The sequence below is a fragment of the Setaria italica genome, chromosome VIII, assembly GCF_000263155.2.
Source record: "Setaria italica strain Yugu1 chromosome VIII, Setaria_italica_v2.0, whole genome shotgun sequence".
NCBI classification, from domain to species: domain Eukaryota; kingdom Viridiplantae; phylum Streptophyta; class Magnoliopsida; order Poales; family Poaceae; genus Setaria; species Setaria italica.
The window spans coordinates 11,940,386-11,966,793 of NC_028457.1; the positions used below are offsets into that span (position 1 = coordinate 11,940,386).

Sequence of the window (26,408 nt, forward strand, 5' to 3'; positions counted from 1 at the left end):
ACCAATGGCATTGAAGGGATGCTTTAAATTTTGATGGCATAGAAGGGATCGTTATAATTTTTAATGGCATATAAAGATCATCACGTCTCTCTTCTTAATATATTGATGCATAGTTCTCCTACGTGTTTAAGAAAAATTAGGAAGGAATTTCTCGAGCGCAATGCTCACACCAACAGCACCTGGGGGTTTGGATTTCTGTACAGGAGATATCAAGTGTAATTAGAAGACTGAAATCAGCAGACACTATTTCTCTATTCTTTCGTTAAATGAAAGGTAGTTGTGGGAATAACAATAATAATTTAGCTCCCATAGACAAATAATATAACAGAATGTCTATGGGAGCAACGCCAGATGCAGATCCAAATGAGGAAAGTTCACCTGCTTCTTGAGGAGATGGCGGCGTCTCACAAATCGCACCAGCTTGTCCATCCCGTGCCCCACGGTCAGTGTCAAGCCCTTGGTAGATAGGTCATGCGTGCTAGGAGTCACCGGTAGAAAAAGGGTTTTAGTCCCGGGTAAGCCATATAGGGCTCGAGAACACAACCGGCACTAACCAATCGAGACTAAAGGTCCCGGCTTTTAGTCCCGGTCTTTCATCCGGAACTAAGACCACCTTTAATCTCGATCGGTAATACCAATCAGGATTAAAGAGGCTGCCATGCATGCGCATGGACGTGCCCCCTGCATGGACATGCTCCCTTTAATCCCGGTTGGTAATCCCGGTTGCTATTACCAATCGGGACTAAAGGTTTTTTTCTGAATTCTTTTCCACTTTTAATGCTAATTGTTATTTCACTTATATACATATACGTACGTATATATCATTAGCGTGCACTTCTTATACATATACATATACATATACATATACATTCATCTTGTATATATGCATGTCGTATATATATTTCATGATTGTATATGTATAATATTATTCATAATTAATATATATACAATTATTAGTAAATTGCAAATGAAACTATTCTATTTACAATTAATAGCATATATATAATAAATTATCCCCTTAATTCTTAGGATCCTCCGGCCATAATCTTCCGGTTGGACAAGTGAATATCCATTGTAATGAAATTCTTCTTGGGAATTTATCACCTCGTCGCACATAAATCTCAAGAGCGATCTTAGATTGCTCAGATCCTATTCTCCTATAGGAGTGCTTCCTTAATCACAATCATCTATAATTTGCAAATACGTGAATGTTAAACCAAAAATTAAATATAAGGAGAAAATGATAATTATTAATAGCTTTATTTTACATACTTTCATATCATCCGATAGCATCTTGTCCTTTAGGAAATAGTAAATGTGCCCATAGACGTAGTATCCATATAAATTATTCCCTTTTTCCTCCTGTAAGTTTATGAAATATTTGTGTTATAGAATATACTTAGATGTTGTATAGTAATCTAAGTACTACCTGCAAATCAAAGGGATATGTAGAAATTACATCCATAGTAGGTAATGACCAATCTTTGTATGTGCTGGTACTTGTATGTTGTCCTATTTACTTGACAATTGTTTCTTGTGATACTTAAATTTGTGTGATCTGACTACTGTTATATCCTGGTATAATAATTTTCTGGAAGTTTTATATGTGCTTCATTCTCGAGGCAAATATATCTGTTCATTTGCTTCTACTGATTTTATTATGGCAATGTGGATAAAATTCAATAAATAACTATCTTGGATGTAAACAAACCGCCTGCTAACAAACCATATTATAAGAGAGATAAAATCGGAAACCATATGATTTATAACAAATAATGCATATGGTCCTACAAGAAGCCATCAGCATGACCAATTTAACAGATGGTTTCCTAGCCTTGTCGCCATTTTACATACGGTTATTCCCTCCTGGACAACATTAAACTAGCTTCCTTTAGTATAGAAGCCAACATTTTCTTTATCTTAGCCGTCTAGGTTACATGACATTGCTGTCAGTCCATACAGATACAGACTCACTAGTTAACTGTTGGTTATTTTCTTTTTTAAAGGTGTGTATTGCACACTTTTAGCGAGGTGCATAGGGGAAGATGCGGTGGAGGAGGAGACCTAGCTATCTCCAGCATCCAAAGAATAAGGAAAAAGCCTGACTTCGAACGAAGCCCCCGGACTTTATCCCTTTGCTAGTCTATAATCTTGGCAAAGCTTAGCCTAAATGTGAGCTTCAATGGCAAGGAGTACACCTCTCCCTTGAGGACACTAAAAAGGCACACATGGATCTTACGGAAACACTCTCCAATTGCATATCTCAGAAATAACGCTTCCCCGACCCTCAGTTCAGAGTTCTATGTAGAGAGCTGAGGAAGAAAATCTCGCTAGCACTTCTGTACTTGGACTTGAATAACAACAATTTAGCAGCCTGTGTATACTATAGTGTATTTGGTCAGGGCCCTTGCAATTTGGGGGGCCAAGGTGACCAACCCTGGTGCTATAACTAAGGGTAGCCCTACCAAAGCGGCACCCCGGCCCGGCCTGATCGCTTATCGTCGTCGTGCACCTCTAGGGCTGCATGTAGCTTGCAGGGCGGAGCAGCTGTGCTGAACCAACGAACCTGATGCAGGTGGTCCCCTAATGTCCGCGGACCACAAAATCGAGCGTGAATGAGCATGGCCGTGGTAGACCTTGAAATCGGCCACGACGCAGCTGAATCGAGCTCCTTCCGATGCGGAATTGAGTTCATTGCTTTTGGGATAGAAATTTCAGACCGCATCTAGTTGTGGAACAGGGTAACAAGCCATGGCCGTCTCTTCCTCCTTGCCGTGGGTGTACTCGTCGTGCTCCACTCCCTCCCCTACCGTGCCGTCCTCCACCTTCGTCGCTCCGGCACTGACGCCGGCTCGTCCACAGCCCACTCGCCCACACGTGGGGAGGGGTGGGGACGAACGCCGCGACTAGAATAGACTAGCAGGGAGGGGCGTGCCCGGTCCTCGAGTGGGGGAGGAGCGGTCAATTGGAGAAGCGGGGAAGGCATAGCCGGCCCGGGCAGTGGCGTGGCACGGCGGGGGAGGCGCAGCCGGCCTGGAGGCGATCTGAACGGGTGGGTGAGGTGCGGCTAGCCCGCACGGCCGCTTACAATGACCAGGGTGGCGCGACCAGCCCGCATGGCGGGGCAGGCGTGGCAGGTAGTGGGAGAGAAGAGGAGAGGAAGGAGAAGGGCTATGGTGGAGCCCACACTCTTCTAGAGGGGCAAAATCATCTTTTCACATGGCATTTAACAGTGATTGGATGGAAAACTAACAGAATGTCATACAAGGAACCAAAGTATATCCAGTGTCAGGAACGAAAAAATTTTGAGGGTCAAGAAAGTAATGAATCAAATAGGGAATTATCTCTAATTTAATGGCTATATTTCATTTAATTATTAAATAAATAAACACCTAAAAATAATTATTTTCTCGAAGCAATGGGAAATCAATATAATCTCGCATTTGGCTATGGAATTGTAAGGCAGGCGTCAAGGGATAAAATTTTATTTAATCGTGCTGCATACGTGTGAATATAGCTCGCGGAAAAAAGTATGTGAACTATTATGTATGACACAAAAGGTAAACACAAGATTTTTCTGATGATTAATTAGTAAGAGAATTCAAGAATGAATAAAGGAAAACAATTACTCAAAAAAGAATAAAGGAAAACAAAATGAGCGGAAAGGCCAGAGGATTAGCCCATGCTTATGTGTGCTGCAGCTTTAGCTGGGCTCGGCCCAAGGCTGGGAGAGGGGACAGAGAGCTTGCATGTGTGGGACCGGACCGAGAGAGATTGAACGGCAAAACGAGCTCAGCCCAAACCACACGGTAAAGCAGGCCACAAAGAAGGCCACAAAGAAGAAAGAGAGAAAAAGATAAAAGAAAAGGGTTTATACTTTTTTAACGATATAAATTATTTGAATTCAAATAAGCGGGTGCAGATTCGCTGATATGTAGGCCCGAGTATGGATGTAGTCCGGTACCCTAGGTTGACAGGTGTGCCCATGCCCCATGCTAAGTGATAAGTGGACATATCGAGCCAGTATGAACCATGGTACCTTAGGCGGACCGGTTGGCCCGTACCAACATTTTTTTCTCTCACTATTATGATTGAGTACGATATTAAATTCATGATTATTTCTATTTTTACTCTATGATGTTCACAAGAGTTCTGTTATAGAAACTGCGCTCAAATTGGAGTGTAGATGTGCCATTTGTAGATTCGTGACGACAATCCATAAATCATCACAGATGCTGACCTATTTGTGATGTTTTCCGATAAATGTCACCCGAAGTTTGCGCTGGATTGAAGGATTTTTAGTGAATAATGTATATGTACTAATTTTAATTATAAATAATATTAATTTAGACTCCAGTATTTCCTTCATTCGTTCATCTTTCAGTTAAAATTATTCGCGTGGGGAATTCATCTAATATATAGGATTACAATTTTCGTTCCATGCAAGACATACCAATGCAACACACTCTCTAAATTACCTCAGATTCCCCTATTGATCCATTGGCGATTATTTGAAATCAGAACAACCAAAACAACGCTAACCTACCTCCGGTTGATAACGATGCTGCACCATAGACTACCCAATTGGTATTTGAAATATAAGTAATGCTTGAGCATGTGGTTGTGATCTAAAAAACGAGAGGAAGTAGCATTTAGCCATCACAAGCATCCATCTATTTGATTTGTGAGACTCAAATTATAAAAGTTTTGGACAGACAACCACTTACAATGAATTGTCTCATAGTAATTTCACAATTCTTCATGCGTAGAAAAAGGAATATTGTGAGTTGCGTAGCAACAGCAAATCCATACAATAGTTTGAGAGTTGAATCATAGCCAATCATAGCCCTAAGTTTTAGCTTATGAGACAATAATTGTTTTTGCTAAACAACCACTTCTCTCTCCTTTACATCATCATCGAAAATAGTACGTGACTTAGCATGAGACAACCTCTGAAATATCTTGTGTGTACCATTATACCAATCCTTAGTGAATTATCTGCCTCCTATCATATATTGTCTCATATTACAAGCCCCAATAAGCTACTACAGTGCATCCTAGGAAGAAAGAAAATTTCAAGTTACTGTGGGGTTCTCCTATCGAATGTATTAGCTCATTCTCAGGTCTGCATGATTATGATGTGATTCGAGCCTAACTCTTCCTGGTCGTGGTCTCGGCGGGCTGGATGGTCTTGCCATACGTTCGCGGGCACAGAGTTCTGGATGAGAGCGACTCGGTGCCCCACGCCTTCATCCGCGGCGACTTTGAGTGCGGCCGCATCAATTTTCTATGTGCATTGCCCCCTTCATCCACGGGTGAAATCGACTGCCACTGGCTGAGCCATTTTGGTCTGCCCTTTCTTCCACCGTGATCGTTATCACTGCTTGATGACTGCTTCAGCCGTCTCGGTCTCCTCCTCCGTCCACAGTGAGTCAGAAGTCAAAGCTTCTGCCGTCTCGATCTACCCTGCAAGCACGGTGAGTTCTACTGCCACCCAGTGGCGGAGCTTGACCAAACATGCAGGGATGGCCAGCCTATGTTAGTTGAGCTAAAAGTCCAATGAACAGTGTCAAAATCACTGTTTAATTAATCGAAACTTTGCTGGGCAGGGAGGGCCATGGCCACCTTGGCCTGCCTGCACCTCCGTTACGCCACTCGTTTAGCCCTTCATGTACGGCGATTCTCTGACTGCCCCTTCGCCCTTTAGCTGAGGAGCGAGAGTGTGGTGCATGCACGCAAATGTGCAAGTGCAAGATATTATGAGTTGGATAAATACATTGTTTTTTGCTGTTGAACTTAATATTCATTGATATATGTTCTTCGCAGTAAAATGCAGGTAATGTTTGTCCCTACAAACTAATTTTCTATGAAAATCTCCTTGACAACACTAGATATTATTAGCACATTGTGTGTAGCTTAGTTGATAAGATTACTTGTGGTGGAACCTGCCCACCTGAATTTAAGTCACCGACTTAGTACGGGTGCTTTTATTTTTCTGAATTTATTTTAGGAATTAACCGGCCGATTCTTTCAATTGGTGGTGACATACCGGTCTAATATAGAGGCTTTGTCAATATTGATATCTGTTGGCTCAATATTTGGGTGATACTTATAGAGGTACGATTACGCGTGTGTATTCATGGAGGTGTGTGCGTATGCATATTTCAGTTCTGTAAGCATATTTCAGTTCTGTTATTTTGACTTCCGTGGCATAATTGGTTGATGCACTTGCCATTACGTGTAGGCAATCACTGGACGTATATGCCAAATTAATACATATTGGAAGTCGTACTAATTTATAAAATATAATAAGCAGTGACTCGTCCAATTATATTTTTTATATACTTTTACCAAAATGGCAGATGCCTAACCTGTGTGCCTGCGCCTACATGGGTTGACGCCTTGACGGTTTGTAGAACTAGGAAGGGTCGCGCGCTTTGCCGCGCCCGTTCTGCTCTGCACTGCTGTACGTCATGATGGGCGTACGGACAAAAACAAAATGATCTGCAGTACTGGGAGATGGCAAGCGTTTAGTTTACTATATGCATAAGGCATGCGGGAGGACTGATTAAAGTAGGCATGTGTCTAACAATGTGAGAGAATAATCATCGTGTTATATAACACAAGTAGGAATAACTGATTACATAGCCAAGCGACAGATCATGGTCACTGAACAAAAGGGAAATAAAAATGTTGTAGTGATGCAGAATACTGATTCGAAGAGCACTCTGATAGAAAAATTACATTTTTAGCATTATTATTGCTTTTCCAGTGCAAAAGATGACCAATACAGCATTGGTAAGAAGCATCATAAAGACGACTAACAAACTATAATCACCACATTCATTATGTATGTCAACAATGCTTAATACTAAGGAGGCCCATGTTATTTCACGAATCTCCCTGGTTGATAATGCTTCAATGTAGGCAAATCATCATCTGAAAATGAGGAACGACAATAAAATTGGAATGTCGTATAACATGTAGAGAAAAAATATGGACAAAACATCTAGTTTGCTCAGAAAAAGTTGCATAGGCAGTCCAGCAGCCCATGCTTCAACTAATGTCACCATATAAGCATAGGCCACTTAAACACACTCATCGCGATTGATTTTGTCATAACCCATAACACAACAACAGACAAATTAAAGGCATAGTTACGGATTAAAGGCATTGAAGTGAATTAGATAAGCTGAACCTTCACAGGTTATGAATTTTGCCCGCAAAAGCGGAACAAAAGCATATCAGAGTTACTTACCAAGTTGGTAATGGAATCTCACAAGCGATCCCTCCCCTGATCCAGCTAGAACCTCGAGCGGAGCCACCTTGTGTCAGGAAATGGAGGAACCATCACATCCCAAGTTAATGAAAGTTTCAATCAACAGGAAAACAAAATTCAGTTTGCTGAAGAAGTATGAAGTATCTAGTGTCAAGGTTACTACTCTGTCAAATATTTCGAGACACTTAAAGTAGTAAAATTTATCTCAATTAGAAAACTGAATCAAAAAAGGCAATGTTAATTACATAAATTCACATTATTTGGTGGCATTTCATCGAATAGTTTGGGGGCATGAAGACAAATAGATTAGGAAGGTACTACAGCTTTCTAGTTTGTTCATTAAAAGTTGCAATTAGTTTAGCTCATCATTGCTGTGAAGAGCAAGAAACTGCTATTCTGAACATATGAAGTTGTATGGACCTTTACTTCCTGAAATGGAGGGAAGGCAGTTTAAAGATCTTTTGGAGGTAAAGCAGTATGCCATTTTCAACTTGCAACACAGTTAAGAGTTCAGTTGGTGTAACAGTCATCCAATGTGGCTGTCAGCATAGTAACAAAATCAGCTACGGTCTTTAGATGGAAGCATTAAGACTTGTCTGCAGAAATCTTGAAGGTACAATTTGATAAATAACTACAACCAATAGTAAATCTGATGAAGTGAAGCTAGTATGGGATAAGATGTATAAGTATTGACCAGGTTGTTAATTTCCTATATATGTAATACAAATTCGGGGGAAACTAACTTGTGACTCAAAAGCCAATGAATCAGAATTTTTTGATTTTGCTTGCCTTTCAAGGTTACTACTCTGTCAAACAATTGAACACACTTAAAGTAGTAAAATTGATCTCATTTAGAAAAGTGGATACAAAGGCAATTTTAATTACACAAACTGACATTGTTTAGTGGCATGTCACCAAACAGTTTGGGGGCATGGAGACAAATAGATTAGGAGGCTACTGATTAGTTAGGCTCATCATTCACCAGTGCAGTGCAGCAAAAATTTTGAGTAAGAACAATGCAAGTTTGAGGCTCAAAAAGACAGACAAAGGCAAAATTGAACCTAAAAGGTTCAACCTAAAAGGAGATAGTGCAGTTCTGATTAACCAGTTAAGAACAATGCAAGTTTGAGGCTCAAAAAGACAGGCAAAGGCAAAATTTAACCTGAAAGGAGATAGTGCAGTTCTGATTAACCAGTTAATTACGATATGTGCTTAGCTTAATCTTGTGAGTTCTGATTAACCAGTTAATTTCTAGTTGCAGCTGCTGCCTGTGCTGTCCCGTTTTCCAATGAGATGAGACCGTGTCACCCAGGTCCATTACAGCATCAGCAACGGATGATGCCAGGATCTGAAGAGGGCGGGTGGTCTGGACGCTAGCTGTCAGCGCTGGTACTGGTGGTACGCCGGCGGCGATGGGCCGATGGCTGTGGCCTGTGGAGGAGGAACCGCGGCCGCGGCGCTGGTGAGCTACGTGCAGACCTCGGTGAAGGCGGCGCGCCGCGTTGAGGGCGAGCAGGCGGCGAAGCATGCTGCGGAGGCCGTCCCAGTCGTACAGCCCCGTCTCCACCACCATCAGCGGAGCATCCGGTCGCGCAGCTCATCACTGAATGTGGGATAATTGCGTCTCGTAGCACCAATTTGTAACACCCTAATTTTCAAATTTTGCAATTAATAAAATTTGTTAGAATTTAATTGCATGTGTCTAAGAATTTTAAGATTGTATTTAAATTTTCTTAGACATTTAAATATTTTTCAAAAAAATTAATGAATTATAGGAGTTAATTGTTGCATTCATGCTGGTGCATTGTTTTTATTGCTTCAATTCAAATTTATGTTTAAATTCATTTGTTTGAATCTTGTTAAACAATAGGAGAACCTTTTCCTTTTCCCTCCCTTTCTTCTCTCCCTTTCGGCCCGCTCCATCCTTTCAGCCCAGCCTGACCAGCCCAGCTCGTCCCAACTCCCGTGCCTCCTCCGCACCACGCCAGCCACCTCCACCTCACCTGCCGACAAGTGGACCCCACATGTCATATCCTCCCTTCCACCATGCCCGAGCCGGACTCGAGTTCGAGTCCGTGCCGCCCCTGCACGTGCCGGCCTCGACCTTGGGCCCGCACGCCAAGGCCAGACCCCCCAAGCTATAAAACCAAGCCGCCGCCTCCGCAGCCCCATCAAACCCTCACGGTGCACCCTCGAGCTCTCTTGCGCCGCAACTTTAGCCGCCGCCCGAGCTCGAGCCCGTCGCCATCGTTGTCTACCGCTGTCGCCTATCTCTTGACAAGGACACTGCTCGGAGCACCGCAAGGAGGTGAGGAGGCCGCCAATGTAGATCCCGTTCACCCCTGTGTCTCCTTCCGCATGAGAGAGCTCGCCGGAGTCACTATCCTCACTGCCGAGTCGCCTCTCCAAGCCGCGTGGCACCGTCGCTGCTCCAGCCACCACGAGAACACCCTAGATGCGTTCGCCGTGCTCTCATCTTTCTCCAGGGCCAGATCCTGTCACAATCCGTGGCCAGAAGCTCGAGTTTGACTCGATCCCGACGAGTTCCCTTGTTCCGCCACCGCTCGCCGCCATTTGCCGCCGCTCACATGATGTCCGATTGCAATCCTGCGGTCAAGATCGGATCTGATCGGAATCAATACCAGCCAACCCTGCGCCGCGTTGTTCTTTTTGCTAAAGAGCCCTTGTACTTTTATAAAATAGTGCCCACCGTCCTAGACCCGCTCTTTTGCGCGTTAAACCTTTCGTTTTGAGCCCCTGAATCTTGTTTAGTTCATATCTTTAGCGTTTTAAACCCGTTTCAAGCGATTCTTTTGTCTATGAGTTCGTGTTAACGCATATATTAGTTTTGTGGTCTTGTTTTGCTCTGTTGCTACAGTTTGGTTTATTGTTTTCTTATTTTATTCCCTTGTTTGCTTGTATGTACTTGTGTGATGCGTATAGAAGGATCGCACTTTGAGGAATTCAAAGGTCAAGGCTTTGAAGATTTCGAGCCATAAGAGCAAGTGCAAGAAGGCTAGTTGTGCCCTTGATCAAAATTTGATCCAATGCAACCTTTACTTTCATATTCAATACACATTTGCTATGCACTTTAAGTATATAAATATAATGGGTCCTAATTAAGGTATGCCTAGTTTTATCCCTATACCTTGATCAACCAGGGCTACTTTAATGTTTTGTAGTTCTTGCTTAATTAGTTGCTCAACTTGGTTATGGTGGTATTAATGAACCAATGCTTAAATTTATTTTATTTATACTATACCTTTCATTAATACAAGATCACCATACTTAATTGGAACATGGAGAACCACCCAGGAAAATAGTGCAACCACAAGAACTACATGGCTCTAGTCTTGGCTAATTAATTAGAAACTCTAGTTCATGGTAGGTTTACCCAAAAGGAGCAAGAGGGGGATATAGTAGTTGGTGTATAATCCGACCCTCTGACTGATCTGCTCTATGGTAGCTTCGCAGTTTGAGAGAGGTCTATGCATTGCGCTGATCATGAAACCTTAGCGAGCTATCCTTATTAGGGAATCTTTGTAAAGGCCTCATGGCGTTCCTATGCAATCACACCTCAGAAGTGTTGTATTGTGCTTGGCCCGCACAGCATGGCTGGGTCTAAAGTTCTTTTGAACTTTTATGCAACTTTTGGGTAAAGATGTACAAATTCTGCAGAGTGTAAAACTGTTATAACAGTCGTGCTCACACTCAAGAGCGGCCTAGACCCTCATATGATTAATTTACCAAGTTGAATTCAATTGATGTTATCTATTGTTGTTATCTTTATTTATTTTCATGTTTAATGTGGGTGGTATAATCTTATATTTAGTAATGCAAATAAAATTTTACCAACTAATTAAAATGCTGGAATGTTATTAGACCATGGCCTATCCATGAATGGCCTTACACTACACATTCCTTACGCTTGCTGAGTACCAACCATAAGTGTACTCACCCTTGCTAAAACTGCTGCTCAGACCAAGTCAACTTTGAGGAGGTTCTTCACATATGCTATGCACTTTAAGTATATAAACATGATGGGTCCTAATTAAGGTGTGCCTTGTTTTATCCCTATACCTTGATCAACCTGGGTTACTTTAATGTTGTGTAGTTCTTACTTAGTTGCTCAACTTGGTTATGGTGGTATTAATGAACCAATGCTTAAATTTATGTTATTTATGCTATACTTTTCATTAATATAAGATCACCATACCTAATTGGAACATGGAGAACCACCCAGGAAAACAGTGCAACCACAAGAACTACGTAGCTCTGGTCTTGACTAATTAATTAGAAACTCTAGTCCGTGGTAGCTTTACTCGAGAGGGGAAAGAGGGGGGAGATAGTAGTTAGTGTATAACCCAGCCCTCTAACTGATCTGCTCTATGGCAGCTTGGCAGATTGAGAGAGGTTTATGCATTGCGTTGATCATGAAATCTTAGCGAGCTATCCTTCCTGGGGAATCTTTGTAAAGGCCTTGTAGCATCCCTATACAATCACACGTCGAAAGTGTGATATTGTGCCTAGCCCGCACAATATGGTTGGGTCTAAAGTTCTTTTGACCTTTTACGCGGCTTGTGAGTAAAGATATACAATCTCTACAGAGTGTAAAATTGTTATAAAAACCATGCTCACAGTTAAAAGCAGCCTGGGCCATCACATGATTAATTTATCGAAAGTTGAATTAAATTGATGTTATTTATTGTTGTTATCTTTATTTATGTTCATGTTTAATATGAATGGTATAAACTTATATTTAGTAATTGCTAATAAAATCTAATCTGACCAACCAATTAAAATGCTGAAATCTTATTAAACAATAGCCTATCCTTGAATGGTCTTGCACTACACATTCCTTACGCTTGCTGAGTACCGACCATAAGTGCACTCACCCTTGCTAATACCGCTGCTCAGACCAAGTCAACTTTGAGGAGGTTCTTCAAGACTTCGAGAAATTCTAGGCGTACGTGTGCTCCTAGTCAACTGCCTGTGAGGTCGTCGTTTTTGTTGGAGTTCCGCTGCTAGAATAAAAACTCGTTTGCTATTCATATTAAAGACTATTGGTCATATAATAAATTTTATATTTTCTTTACGTTATGGCACTATCTATGACTCATTTGCTATTCATATTAAAGACTATCGGTCATGTAATAAATTTTATATTTTGTTTATGTTATGGCAATGTCTATGGCTGAAGTCGTTGCATGTGTAAACTTGATCCTGACGCACGTGTAATTCATTCATCTAGTTTTGCATTTAAAACCGGGTGTGATACAATTCAACCTAAAAGGAAGTACATTTGGCAATTAGGAACTCGAATCTTGTCGCTCTGATTGAAGAATGCATTTGACCTGAGTTCAATTTGGAGCAAGAACACAAAAGAAAGATTGCAACAAGCAAGGAACATGGGGGTATCTTCAACACTGAAGTGTGGCAACAGATTAGTGCGGAGGAGGTGCTCGGTGCTCCAGCACTGGCACTCGTCGTGGCTCACCTGACTGCCGTCCCAGGCCCAGAGCTGCCCCCGACCGCGGGGAGGGATTGCTCCTCTGCCTCCACCTTGTCTTCTCTCACTGGCGGACGGGCAGAGAAGGCCAGGGCATGTGTTGGGGCCTGGCCGAGGCCCGAAGGGCCCGCAAACGGGAGGAGGGAAGAGGGGGAGCAAAGCCACCAACCGCAACTCCTTGCCGGCGGCGGCCTCCATCTCGAGCAGCTCGTGGATGACGGCGGCCACCACTGCTGAAAGCGGCGAGGGGCCGATGGCGGGTTCCTGCCGTGCGGGAAAGGGACGGGGCCCACCAGAATTAGTCGTTGTGAGCGTAGAGGATTCAGCGGTGGCCGTGCCTCCTCCGCTCGCCTTCCGACAGCTTTGTCAAACCCAGCACCCTGCTCCAGCTTGCGCCCGTTCTCCTCCTTTGACAGTCAACCCCAACCCCGACGACGGCTACCTCTTCACCACGTCGGCATGGGCACACGGCCAGCGGTGCCGGCGGCATGGCCAACTCGCTCGGCAACTTTCTCTCCTCCCCATTCCCTCACGGAACCGGCGACGACAGCAGTGACAGCCTGGACCAACCAGAAGGCAGGGATTTATTCAAGGCACACGGAGGAGCTGCATATGCTAGGCCGCATGGTATAGGCTTTGGAGCAGGAAGAAGTAGAGGGTTTCGTTGACCGGTCTCGGCGGTACTTCGTTGGGCGGCAACCATTTTTCCACCGCGTTAATTGAACGCAACAGTAAAAAGATGCCCTGGCTGGCCTCCTTTTTCTTCGGGTATATGAGGTTACTTATTTAACAGACAAGAGCAATCACATACTTGCATCCTTGAGAGTGCTTCTTATCTGTAGGAGCTTCCTGCCACGCATATCTCTATCCAGTTCTACCAGTTTCTTTCTGCAAAGAAGTATATGGTATGTTTGGCATCATTTCATTTCTAGAATTCTTTGTTAGTGTCATATTTTGCTTTTTTGAATTAACACCTTTCCCTTTTCAGTCCTAGTCATCTTCTCTGTATTGTACCTCTGCTTGCAGATATCGAGCTCAAGATGAGAATCTACGTCCATCTACTGCTTTTCTTTCTGGTTTTATCTACTGTTTTACTCTTAGTTTCTTGTCAAGCAACTCTAATCAAACGTAAGGACCGAGAGGCTCTCCTTGATCTGAAATTCTTCATCGCCAATGATTCCTCAGGAGCGTTATCTTCATGGGGGAATGGCTCCTCAGCTTGCACATGGACAGGGGTGCTGTGCAATCATGGCGGCAGGGTCTCAAAGCTGGATCTCCGGGGTCTCAACTTAGTTGGAAGGATTAGCCCTAGCATTGGAAATCTATCAGCTCTCCATTCCTTATACCTACAGGACAACAACTTTGTTGGTAACATTCCTAACCAGCTTGGTATGCTTGGTCGGCTTCAAGTGCTAAATCTTAGCGGCAACCTTCTTACAGGGAATATTCCCTCATCCTTGACAAACTGCACTAACCTCATGACCGTTGATTTGTCCTGGAACACCATTTCTGGCAATATTCCTTCATCCATCCACCTTCTTCAGAGAATTCGAAAGCTGTTCATAGGGAAGAACAAGCTAGATGGCAGTATCCCCCCATCACTTGGTAATTTGTCGTTGCTAAACACTCTTGATGTTAACACGAACAACCTCACCGGTACAATTCCTGAAGTTCTAGGCAGACTCAATTATATCCAGTACCTCCAGCTCTCCATAAATAACCTAAAAGGCTTCGTTCCACTACCACTTTACAATCTCTCTACACTTGCTTTCTTTGCATTTGCAAAGAATGACCTTAGTGGTGAGATTCCAACTGATATTGGTTTTCGGCTCCCAAACCTCCGTGTCTTCCACATCTGCATCAACAAATTCAGTGGTCCGATCCCATCATCTCTTCACAATGTCACAAATATTCAAAGCATAAGAATGTCCAACAACCTACTTACCGGCTCTGTACCACCTGGTCTTAATGGACTCCATAACCTTACCATGTACAACATTGGTTTCAACCATATATCTGACACTACAAGGATCATTACAGACCTAACAAACTGCAGTAAGCTGCAACTTATTGCCCTTGATGAGAATCTCATTGAGGGATCATTTCCTGATTCAGTTGGTAACCTTTCAAGCTCTCTTATAAAGCTATACCTTGGTGGCAACAGGATAAACGGTCAAATACCACCCTCTATACGGAGTTTAACATCCTTGACATTACTTAACGTAAGTTACAATCAACTATCTGGGAGTATCCCATCAGAGATAGGCCATCTCAGTGAGCTAACAGTGCTTGGGCTTGCTGTGAACAAATTATCTGGGCTGATCCCAGTGGAGATTGGGCGCCTTACTGCGCTCACAACACTAGAGATCAATAACAATGAGTTGGTTGGTAGAATTCCAGAAGAGTTGGGTCTCCTTCAACGTGTTCTGTCACTGGATATATCAAGCAACAAACTTCATGGGGACATCCCTGCATCCATCTTTGCACTGAGGAGTCTTAGTTCTGTTCTTAATCTGTCACATAATTCTCTTAGTGGAGGATTAACTGAAACAATTGGCCAGCTAGAGAACATCATCTCTATTGACCTCTCAGACAATTTACTCAACAGTAGTATCCCACTCTCGATAGTGCAGTGCCGGAGCCTGCAAACATTATTTTTGAGCAGAAATGGTATTTCAGGAGTGATCCCTGACAGTATTGGGAATATTAGAGGATTGCAAATCCTTGACCTTTCAAGCAACAAGTTAACCGGTAGCATACCTGGAAGCCTAGCTAATCTGCCCCTTCAACTGTTAAACCTCTCAATGAATGACCTAAATGGGTTGGTTCCAAGCAATGGAATCTTTGAAAACCGCTCCATTGTTTTCCTTGATGGAAACCCAAAACTGTGCTACTCAAGGTTGACATGCTACCACTCGCAATATTCCTCCAACCGCCGAAGGGTGCACATAGTGTCTGCGGTTGCTCCTGCGTCAGCAGTTGCAATTTCCATCCTTATATTGATTTTTGTTTTCTTCCTGTCCCGAAGATATTTAGTAAGTGCAAAGACAAGAGCACAAGACAGTATTATCAAAGTAAATCACCCACTTATTTCGTATGAAGAGCTATGGCGTGTGACCAACAACTTTGATCAAAGAAACCTTATCGGTGTTGGTAGCTTTGGTTCGGTTTACAAAGCTATACTGCATGATGGAACACCAGTGGCCATCAAAGTACTAGACCTGAGCAAGGTGGGAGCACCCAAGAGCTGGGTTGCAGAGTGTCAGACTCTCAGAAATTTGAGACATCGTAACCTCATAAAGCTGGTCACAATTTGTGCAAGTGCGGATTTTGCTGGTAACGACTTCCGTGCTTTGGTTTATGAGCTAATGAGCCAAGGAAGTCTAGAAGACTGGATTCACCAAGGTAAACAACATGAAGATGGAGCTGGGCTTAATGCTGAAGAGGTGCTCAACATAGCCATTGATGCAGCAAGTGCGCTGGAATACATGCACAGTGACTGTGGGGGACAGGTTGTGCACTGTGATATCAAACCTAGCAATGTGCTGCTGGATGGAGAAATGACTGCAAAAGTTAGTGACTTTGGTTTAGCCCGGTTGTTGACTCCATTGCAACCAGAACACCAATCGATTTCCAGTACTCATGGACTTAAGGGCTCTATTGGATATATTCCACCAGGTACACGTAGTCATACTATTTCCTTTAAATATAAATAGTATAAATGCCCACATTTAATAAACTTGTAGTACACATACAAAGAAAAGTGTTACTCTCCTTTCCGAATTATATTTTATTTTAGCTTTATACTAAGTCAAATTTCTCTAACTTTGTTCAAGTTTGTAAAAAAAGCATAACACTAAAACATCAAATTGGTTTCACACCATGAAATATGTCTTAACAATGCATTTATGTTATTATACATATAACTTGGTCAAAGTTACGTTGTACGACAAAAATATAGTGAACTATAATTTAGAGAGGCACAAATTTGTGCATATTTCAACCTGAAGTACTTTTTCCATGTTAAGCAACAACTGCTGAACTGCACATATTTGAACAAATAACACGAAATTCTGTCATTCAGAATATGGATACGGGAGTAAACCATCAACAAGAGGTGATGTCTACAGCTACGGCGTTATGCTCCTTGAGATGATCACCGGAAAGAGCCCTCTCGAGCAGAGCTTTGGAGGTGACATGAATCTTACAAAATGGGTGCGAGATAATTTGCCCCATCGAGCTCAAGAAGTAATTGACAAGCGACTCATAAGTGCTACAACTGATGTCTGCTTTGAAGGGGTGCAGGATAGTAGTATCGAGCAGCCGCTGCTGAACTGCTTGCTAATACCCATGTTGGAAGTGGCTTTATCTTGTGTCGTGGAGTCTCCAGATGAACGAAGCAGCATGCATGATTCTCTCTTAAGGTTGAAGCAAGCGAAGGTGACTTTCTTGCGCAACTGCAGTACCATCCATCTGTAACGCCAGCAGAGGTTGATATAGCTACAAGTCCATGTACAAGCCACATGCATAGTGTATCAATGTTTCATATTTTGTATCTGGTTTAACGCAAATGGTGATCCCATTGTCTTGCTAAAATAGTTGTCTTGCTATAATGTATTGTCCTACATAACCGAAGCTAATAATAGTGTATGGTCCTACACAGCTGAAGCTGATGTTAGAATTAGGGCACTTTGCGGTTTATTTTAATCCTCACAAACGCATAAAAAATGGTGAGGATCATGAAGGGGTAGAAAAGATTTAACCAGAACCCCTGAAGAAAAATATCTTAGGCAGTTAGGTGCACAACAAAGAATAGTGTGTTGAAAGCCGACTCGGATACACCCACATATATCCGTACCCGCTGCCATGTCATGAAAACACAGACCTATTACGCGCCGGTATGGATAGTCGGAATAGTAAGTTGCAAATGAGAATAGCAAAAAATATATAACTCCGCATGCCAAAGATTCAGAATTTTGAATACAAGCTGAAATTCAAATTACAAGGCAGGAAAATAATCCATGCCAGTTCTATGCAGAACAGTCCACGGATAATGGATTATCCATGCATGTTCTATTATATTGTTCAAAGGTGGCAGAGATAGAGAGTGAGCACGGGTGGCTTATCTTTGCTGTCTCATTTATAGCCGATACGGATGAGTGTTTCTGTAGTAGTGAACCATAACAAAAAGTTAAGAGAGGTATACCTAGGAATATATATAGGACGGATGCCGGGAGTACTAGTAGTGCTGTTCTTTGGATCAGATTTGAAATTCAGACTGAACATGCTCGATGTAGTCATTCTCAGTTGATGCAGTGCAGCAAAGGACAAGATCAAGCATAGGCCATTTACTATATGTTGCATGCGTTACTAGGCATTACTCCAACACAATGAGAAATGGAACAACAATGTCCTATTGTCCACCAAAGAAGCCACAATCAAGCAACTCATCTTCACCTGAGTTTGGCCTTCAGGAAGAGGCTGATGAAGAAGATGAGGAGAGTGGGAGAAGTCCCACTCTAAGTTCAACGCCGTTGAACAAGAGGCCTATAGGGAGGAAATAAGGAAAAAAGGGGCTACAAACAGGAGGCGATCCAAGAGAGGATCGAAATGAAGAGGAATATTTCCATTAACAAATGATGCAGATCAAAGCCATTGAGGAGAACAATGTAGCCATTGAGGAGGATTGGTTGATGATCATGGACAAGGAAGCCCTTGCCAAGAAGGAGCAAGACCAGAAGATCATTTTCATGGATACGAGTGCCCTTGGTGATACACTAAAGGCGTATGCGTGGAGGCATTGCGCACCAAATCCTAGCAGAAATGTTATGAGGCAGTGGAATGTATGTTGCATTATAATCTATATGTTTCTGTGGATCATTTGACCTATATTGTGTTTGAATTTTAATTTTCAAACTATGAATTTGAAACATTGTTGGATTAATTTGAACTTTTCTACTGTTGAAAAGGTCACTATCCGAATTCTTAAGTTTGCCGAGTGTTTTTATGTTTGCCGAATGCATTCTCTTGGGCACTCGGCAAAGCCCCGCCCGACGCACACTTAACATGCACCCGCCGCACGCACACACGCCTCTCCCCTCTCGGCCCGCCGCTCGCCTCTCCCTACCCCGGCTCCCCTCTCCCTGCCCCTGCCGCCTCTCCCTGCCCCCTCTCCCCTCACCCTGCCCGCCGCTCCCCTCTCCCTGCCTCCGCGCCCCTCCGCTCCTCCCGTCGGCGCCACCCCCTCCTTCCCCGGCTGTCGCACCCTCCATCCCTCCCTCTCCGGCGCGGCCCCGCCCTCCCCTCCCTAGATTCGCTCGGCCCTCAGCTCCCCTCCCTCCTCCCCTACCTCCTCCCCAGATCCGCCCGCCCATGCCCTCTCTCCGACGCTGCCACACCCCTCTCCTCCCTCTCCAGATCCCGGCGCTGCCCCTCCCCTCCTCCTCCTCCCCAGATCTGGCTGCCGCCACTCCCTCTCTCTGCCGGTAGCAGCATGGTGCTGGTGGTGGCGTGGCGTCGGCGGGAGGCATGGTGGTCGTGGTGGTGGTGGCTTAGCGTCGGCGGGAGGCGTGGTGGTCGTGGTGGCATGGCGGCGGCGGGGGTGTCAGCGGCAGGCGTGGTGGCGGTGGGGGTGTCGGCGGCGGGCGTGGTTGCAGGCGCAGGAGCTACGTGAGGAGGCGATGAGCTCACCGGCGATGGCGGCAGCAATGTTGGCGGAGGGGCTAGCGTGGTGGTGCTGTTTTTTTTATTTTTTTTTGAAAAAAATGTTTGCTGAGTGTTTTTTGGCACTCGGCAACCTCTTTACCGAGTGTCCGACAAAAAACACTCGACAAAGAAAGTTTGTCGTTAAAATCGATACCGAGTGTTGTTTGCCGAGTGTAACACTCGACAAACACTTCGCCGAGTGTTTTTGGGGCTTTGCCGAGTGCACTCCTGTATCCCGTAGTGGCTGTTTAGAATAGAAGGTATATGTAAAAGCTAAGAGAAAAGGAAGGGAAAAAAAAGAGGAAGTATGCTGCAGCACTCATCCCCGGTATCCTAAAATTTTGATATGGGATTCCCATATAAGCAGAGAGAAAGAGAAAAGAGAAAGAAGATTTTTTTTCGGAGTTTCTATAAGCGTCCTGGAGATGGAATCAAATCCATATCTATTTCTATCTTCGAAGTATCACGTCTACGGTAGATCATGAATGGTTCCGTAATGTACGATAGGAAATATTACTTATAGATAAGAGATCTTCCATCTAACGTTTTTAGTCTCGGAACTAAAGGGCCTTTAGTTCTAGGTCAAACGGCCACCACCGACGGCCACCGACGGTAGAAGCTAGCGCGAACGAGCCGGCGCGGGCGGGCAGCCGGCGCGAGCGAGCGGGTGCGAGTGGGCGGGCAGCGCGGTCGGGCCTCCGGTGTGGGCGGGCGGCCGGCGCAGGTGAGCTAGTGTGGGTGGGTGGCCGGAACAGGCGAGTTGGCGCAGGCAGGCGAGCTCACACGGCTCCCAGCGGTCAGCGTGGGCAGGCGAGCTGGGGCGTGGTGCTGGCGGACTCAGGCCTGGTGGGTGAGATCGAGGAGGTCGTGCGGTGATCAAGGTGGAGTTGCAAGGGGTAGCGGCGGGAGCAGACAGGATGGCGGCGATGGCCCATTTTCTTTTGGAACCTTTCTAGTCCCGGGTGTGACTAAAGGAGGTCTTTAGTCCCAGGTAAAATACGAGGAATTATAGAGGGGTCTTTTAGTCTCGAAAGATTAGTCCTTGTTAAATTTTCGAGACCTATATGTCTCTTTAACCGGGACTAATACTCACTTTTCTACGAGTGTATCATGTATAAATAAGGTGATTGTAATATAAACCCTGGCGCTAATGCTGGCGCTAATGAACTAAAAGCGCAGTGTTATGTGGAGGTTTCTTTTGTTTTAGCCAAATACCATAATGGAAAAAAGTTTATTTTATTCTTCTCATCAATTTACTTTATCCACCCCAATAAAATTTAGGCTTACTATACTCCCTCAAACTATTTCAGTTGGTCCAATCTTCCCCTAATTAGATTTCTCTTTTTTATTTTTTTTTGTACAAATTGAATTTTAGTTTCAGATTTATAACATGATGCTTTATGTTAGAAAAATATATTAGGAATTTTTCATGATTACTTTTCGTATAGTCTTGCATATTGAGATCAATTTCATATTAAATATTCCTAACTTATGAAATAAACTATGGAAAATTCTTAGTATAATTTTTTTAACGTAAGCTGTCAATTTTTGTATCTGCTCACAAAATTTGAACCTAAATTCAACTCATACACGGAGAAATAATTAAAAAAACTAATTAAGGGTAGGTTTGGGCAATCGAAATAGTTTAGGGGAGTAAATCGAGCCTAAATATTGCTTAGGGGTTAAGCTTAAAAAGTAAATAGATAAGAGGAGTAGAATGAACTTTTTCTATAATGCAATGTTCATGCTGTCATTTTCTTTGTAAACTTGTTAAACTCGACGTTATGCGGGCCGAGTAGGCAAATGCACTACTTACTCTCGCTTTGCAATTTCGGCTCACACCCATATGTGTGTCTTATACGCTTCTTCAACTAGCCCTTGTTTAGTTGGCTAAATTGGGAGGTGCCAAATTAATGTGCTGGCACCGTAGCACACTGTAGCGTTTCGGTTGTATTTGTGAATTATTGTCCAAATATTGACTAATTAGGCTCAAAAGATTCGTCTCGCAAAGTACAACAAAACTGTGCAATTAGTTTTTAATTTCATCTACATTTAGTACTCCATGCATGTACCGCAAGTTTGATGTGATGGGGAAATCTTCTTTTTGCATAGTGCCAAAGTTGGGAGTTGGGAGTGAAGTAAACCAGGCCTGGTTCAGTTTACAGTTTTTGTGGCCCAGTGAGGCAGAGCCGAATAGGCACAACCAATTGGCTCGTCGCACGTGTCATTTCCTCCTGCCCTGCAGTAACTCAACAGATAAGGGGGGGCCTGTGCCCCTGCTCGAATAATGGAATTGAGGAAGTCTGTCTCGTCGATCTCACCACCACGCCTGAGTGAATCGATGGGCATGGCGTTCATGGCGAGCGGCAGGGCCATGGCGTCGACCAGGCCGAGCTTCGTCACTCCTCGCAGCTTCTTCAACTGGGGCAAAGGCGCCGGAGGAGCTGAGTCGCCGCCGCCGCCGCCGCAGCTGAAGTTCCAGTACCACGACGTCGAGCTGCCGTTCCCCATGTCGCTCGTGGCGAACACACACCTCAGAGGTAATCAATAATCTCGTGGATTAATTGGTTATTTGTTAATTGGTGAAGTCCAATCTTTTGTCGCTCAGATGATCCATGCGCATGATAAATTGATAATGGCGCAGGCCGCGAGCTCAAGTGCTGCTACAAGGCCACCGTGGACGGCTTCAGCGCGACGGACTTCCACCGGCGGTGCGACTTCAAGGGCCCCTGCGTCGTCGTCGGCTACACCGACGGCGGCTTCAGGTTCGGTGGGTTCAGCCCGGAGGGGTACCGCAGCACGGACGACTACTACGACACGCTGGACGCCTTCCTCTTCTACTGGCCGGAGGCAGCCGCCGAGGCGCCGGTGGTGCTGCCGAAGGTGGGCGGCAGCGGCGCGGCGCTGTTCGACTACTCCCGCGGCGGGCCGCAGTTCGGCGCCGACGGCCTGCTCGTCGGCCCGCCGCTCACCGCCGTGATGGGCGTGTTCACGGGGCCCGACTCCAGCGCCGGCGTCGGCGACCTCCGGAGCGCGCGGTCACGGCTCGGGCTGTCGTACGCGAGGCGGGCGGACGGGAAGGAGAGCCTGTTCGGCGACGACGGCAGGGCCGAGGTCGCGGAGGTGCTCGTCTTCTGCAGCCCGCAGATCGCGAGCCTCTACTGAGATTAGCTAGCGCTTACTGTACAGCTTAGTGGTCGGTGTTTTAGTTGCGCGCAGGCTTGATATGATCGACTTGCAATGCGTCTGTGTAATTGTGTGGTTGGTGGCGTTATTACCAGTTACCACACGCTCCCCAGTTTCCTCCCCATCTCCGTCAACTCTCCACCACACAACCATGATCTCCTCGGTCCAATCAATCCCCAACCATGAGCGCCTCCGTCCTGCTCGCCTTCCTTCTCCTCCAACTTGTCCATGCCGCCCTTACATTAATCGTACATGAGCACAAACCATACGGTGGGGCTATAACAACTAAATTGTTACATGAGTATATGTTGTTATATCTTGCCAATATATAGCTATATAGAGAATTGTAGCATCAGCTATAGCTAGACATCTAAAACCTCAAAATCATGTGGAGTAGAGATGAGCGTTGTGGTGAGAGGTAGGGTGGTGAGGTCATTTCAAGTGCGTGGGCCCTCGGCTTATGCAATCCTGCTCCATAGCCAAGACAATTTTTGGATACTAGCCTACTAGGTCATGGAGCCTCAAATTCCCCTCTTTGCATTGTGTAAAGGCTTTATTAGACCCAATCCTGCCAACTGAATGCTACGGTATTGCACTACACGGAGCACATAAAGTAGGTCATTATGAAGCAACACAAAACAACCACAATGACTATTCAATTTGGGAGCTAAATATATAGGAATAGAAATGCAAAAAATATATGACAAGTTTTCGATAAAAATGTAGTTTATTTTGAACACATTCATTTTCTGCAAAAATGATTGGGACACTTTTTTCCCAAGGATTGATCTAGCATGAGTTAAAGATTCACACAAAGATTTTTTTTTTATTTTGGCCTTCTTTTACTAGAAAGTGGTTGGCCCACATATATATAGAAACATCAAGGGACTATGTGATATAGACACTCAGTTCAGCTTCAACATGATGTGTGCCTGAGGCCAACTCCCGTGATTTCTAGACCTATCTGGATTCACATGAAGTTGAAGTCTCCACGGACTTGCACGTCGTTGTTGCTCCACTAATAATAAATAGAGGAATCTTCTCGCAACATTACCACAGTAGTCAATACCCTCGACTAAACCCTAGTCTCTCCCACTTACCATTCATGACAACAACCAAGAAACCGCCACAGCCGCCACCACCACCAAAGAGTGAATCCATGGACCGCAAATTACTTGTTCATATGCCTCTCCACCCTGTCCAGCTGCGACAAAGAGGGCAGTGTTGTAAGAGCAGGTGAGGGACATGCTGCTCTCTCAAGTTGTGGATCTATATCACCATGGTCACTGCATGGAAGGATCCTCGTATATGCCCACCGCCATGAGGGTAGAGCTTATTGCAGTAGGGATATGGAGTTTCCTTCTGGCCCTTTGGCAGGCAATTTCTAGGAGGGAGGACGCAACTGACCAGAAATCCAGTTGACCTCCGCTGCATTTTTGTGACGTGGCAATGGCTGGCCTTCACGTAGTCATCACTGTGAAACCATGCATGGCACCGTTTTCTTGGTACTAGATGATGTAGTAGCCTCAAAGTCCCCTTTTTGCATTGTGTAAAGGCTTCATTAGACCCAATCCTGCCAACTGAATGCTAGGCTCACTATACCACATCCCTAAAATACTGTTGGACGTAAGTCAGTAAAACTATAGGTTAATCGATGTACCGTTCGTCGATAAACACTTCTATCAAACTGTAGGTCACTATATCAATATTGTCCGAATACATATCAGTCGGTATAAATATTTTCATAACCTATTGGTGCATCCGTAAGCATTTCATAGTACTTAGATCCAAGCATCAGTTGGTATATACGGACTAACGCTTGTTTTCCCAACTCGTGCAACGGTTGGCCCACTCACGGCCCAAATTCAAAAGGGCAGCCCACTATAAGCTGCCAAACCCTAGCCCAAATCCCCTAGTCCTAGGTGCTCTGCCCAGACGCCGCCGCTGCACGCTCCCTTCTCCCAAATCACCGCCGTCGCGCGCTTCTCTACCAAATCGATGCCACCGCGCCTCCCAAATCACCATGCCGCTCGCACCCTTGGACCCCCTCCCCCTTGAATATTTTGCACAAAACCACATACCTCAGCCTCAAGCCCTCAACCCCACCCGCACCCTCCTCCCAAACAACCCTCCACCTTCGGCGCCCCCCCCAACACCCCAAGACCTCGCGAATTCCGTTCCCCAACCCACTCAACAGCTCCACTCCACCATCTCACTAGTACGCAGAGGGTGGTGCTGGTGTGAGGCAATGCATAGAGTAGCCACCTCCCCAAGATCTGCAACATGTGCCATTCATGGAGATAGGCCCCTCAAATTGGTAGGAACTCGTGGCGCTCTCTAGCAGCACCACCGGGGATGACTCTTGGTTGGCCGCTGACCTTCATGTCCTCCTCTTGGTGCTGAAGGATGAGCAGCCGAGGCATCAACGTCTACGGTGACGGGTTGGCCAAGACATGAGGAGGATTTGTGCAGTTGATCTCATAATCTCATCGAGGGAGAGTGTTGGAGTCGAAAGGGATGGCCGATTTAGAGTTTTAGACGCAGCAAGGCTCAACAGAGGTCTCCCTGGGAATTCACGTCTGTTCTGCATGCCATCCCAACCTAAGTAAGTCTATCCTTTCACCGTTTATCTTAATTGTCTAAATTACCCACAACAAACTGAGATTATGTGACCTGTTGTGAAATTTCAGTGATATAATCTTTATGCAGTGTCCTAGTTCTCATATCATTTGTTTTTTCATGTGTCAAGAAAGTAATATAAGCTGAAGTATAGTTTATTCTGAATCTGAAAACATTTTTATATTCTGCAAAAATGATTGGCACACTCTTTTTAGGGATCCATTTACTGTGAGCTAAAAATGTTTGGCACACTCTGGCCATCTTTTCACCAAAAGTGGTTAGCCCACATAGAGAAACATCACAAAACTGTCATATAGACACTCAATTCAGCTTCAACATGATGTGTGAGTTTGGAGGCCAACTCCCTTGATTTGTCAACCTATCTGGATTCACATGTAGTTGAAGTCTCCGTGGAGTTGAATGTCGTTGTTGCTGCGCTAATAATAAATAGAGGCCTCTTCTTGCAACATTACCCAAACAGTCAATACCCACCACTAAATCCTAGTCTCTCCCTACCTACCATCTATGACATCAAGCAAGAAACCGCCACCGCCACCACCACCAAAGGGTGAATCCATGGACCGCGCATTGGACAGCCACCGCCACCACCACCAAAGGGTGAATCCATGGACCGCGCATTGCTTGTCCATACACCTCTCTTCCATGTTCAGCTGCGACAAAGATGAGGACAGCGTTGTAGGAGCAGGTGAGGAACCTGCTACTCTTTGAAGTTGTGGATCTAGATAGGTCATCATGGTCTCGGCATCAAAGGATCCACGTATATGCCCGCCGCCATGAGGGTGCAGCTTCTTGTAGTTGGGACATGGAATTTCCTTCTGGACCTTAAGTAGGCGATTCCTAGCAGGGAGGAGTCAACTGACCAGCAATACAACTCACCACTGCTGCGTTCCCATGAGGCAGATGGCCTCCTTTGTGACGCAGCAATAGCTGGCATTGGCATTGTCCCTGCAGAGCCATACATGTGCACCAGTTGCTCCCAGACCTTTGGTTGACAGAAAACACTTCAAGGGCACAGGAGGTGGAAGCACCGACAAGAAAGAGCACCCCCTCCTCCTCCGAGAAGGCTCCGACTAAAACAAAGCAAGGAAG

At 44.7% G+C, this 26,408-nt stretch overlaps 2 protein-coding genes across 4 annotated transcripts; both read left to right on the top strand.

Moving 5' to 3' along the window:
* The first annotated feature begins 13,501 nt into the window (after positions 1–13,501).
* LOC101782386 (putative receptor-like protein kinase At3g47110) lies at positions 13,502–17,384 on the top strand. Of its 3 annotated transcripts, none has more exons than XM_022828958.1 (4): positions 13,502–13,693; positions 13,815–16,466; positions 16,873–16,980; positions 17,094–17,219. In XM_022828958.1, the coding sequence occupies exons 2-4, from the start codon at positions 13,829–13,831 to the stop codon at positions 17,096–17,098; spliced, it is 2,751 nt and encodes a 916-aa protein (XP_022684693.1). In that variant the 5' UTR covers positions 13,502–13,693; positions 13,815–13,828; the 3' UTR covers positions 17,099–17,219. The 3 variants fall into 3 exon arrangements, with proteins under 3 accessions (XP_022684693.1, XP_022684692.1, XP_012703877.1); XM_022828957.1 differs by having other exon boundaries at positions 13,503–13,693; positions 16,873–17,003; positions 17,094–17,384; XM_012848423.2 differs by having other exon boundaries at positions 13,505–13,693; positions 16,873–17,384.
* A 4,340-nt stretch (positions 17,385–21,724) lies between these two features.
* Positions 21,725–22,977, top strand: LOC101753208. Its single transcript, XM_004979034.4, has 2 exons — positions 21,725–22,033; positions 22,138–22,977. Exons 1-2 carry the CDS (start codon positions 21,781–21,783, stop codon positions 22,656–22,658), a joined length of 774 nt encoding a protein of 257 aa, XP_004979091.1. The 5' UTR covers positions 21,725–21,780; the 3' UTR covers positions 22,659–22,977.
* Positions 22,978–26,408: the final 3,431 nt, after the last annotated feature.

Excerpts from the sequence above, each read along its gene's own strand:
- LOC101782386 (XM_012848423.2), top strand. The coding sequence starts at position 13,829 with ATGAGAATCTACGTCCATCTACTGCTTTTCTTTCTGGTTTTATCTACT. Across the intron at positions 16,467-16,872 it reads TATTGGATATATTCCACCAG|AATATGGATACGGGAGTAAA; the intron begins GTACACGTAGTC and ends TCTGTCATTCAG.
- LOC101753208 (XM_004979034.4), top strand. The coding sequence starts at position 21,781 with ATGGAATTGAGGAAGTCTGTCTCGTCGATCTCACCACCACGCCTGAGT. Across the intron at positions 22,034-22,137 it reads GGCGAACACACACCTCAGAG|GCCGCGAGCTCAAGTGCTGC; the intron begins GTAATCAATAAT and ends ATAATGGCGCAG.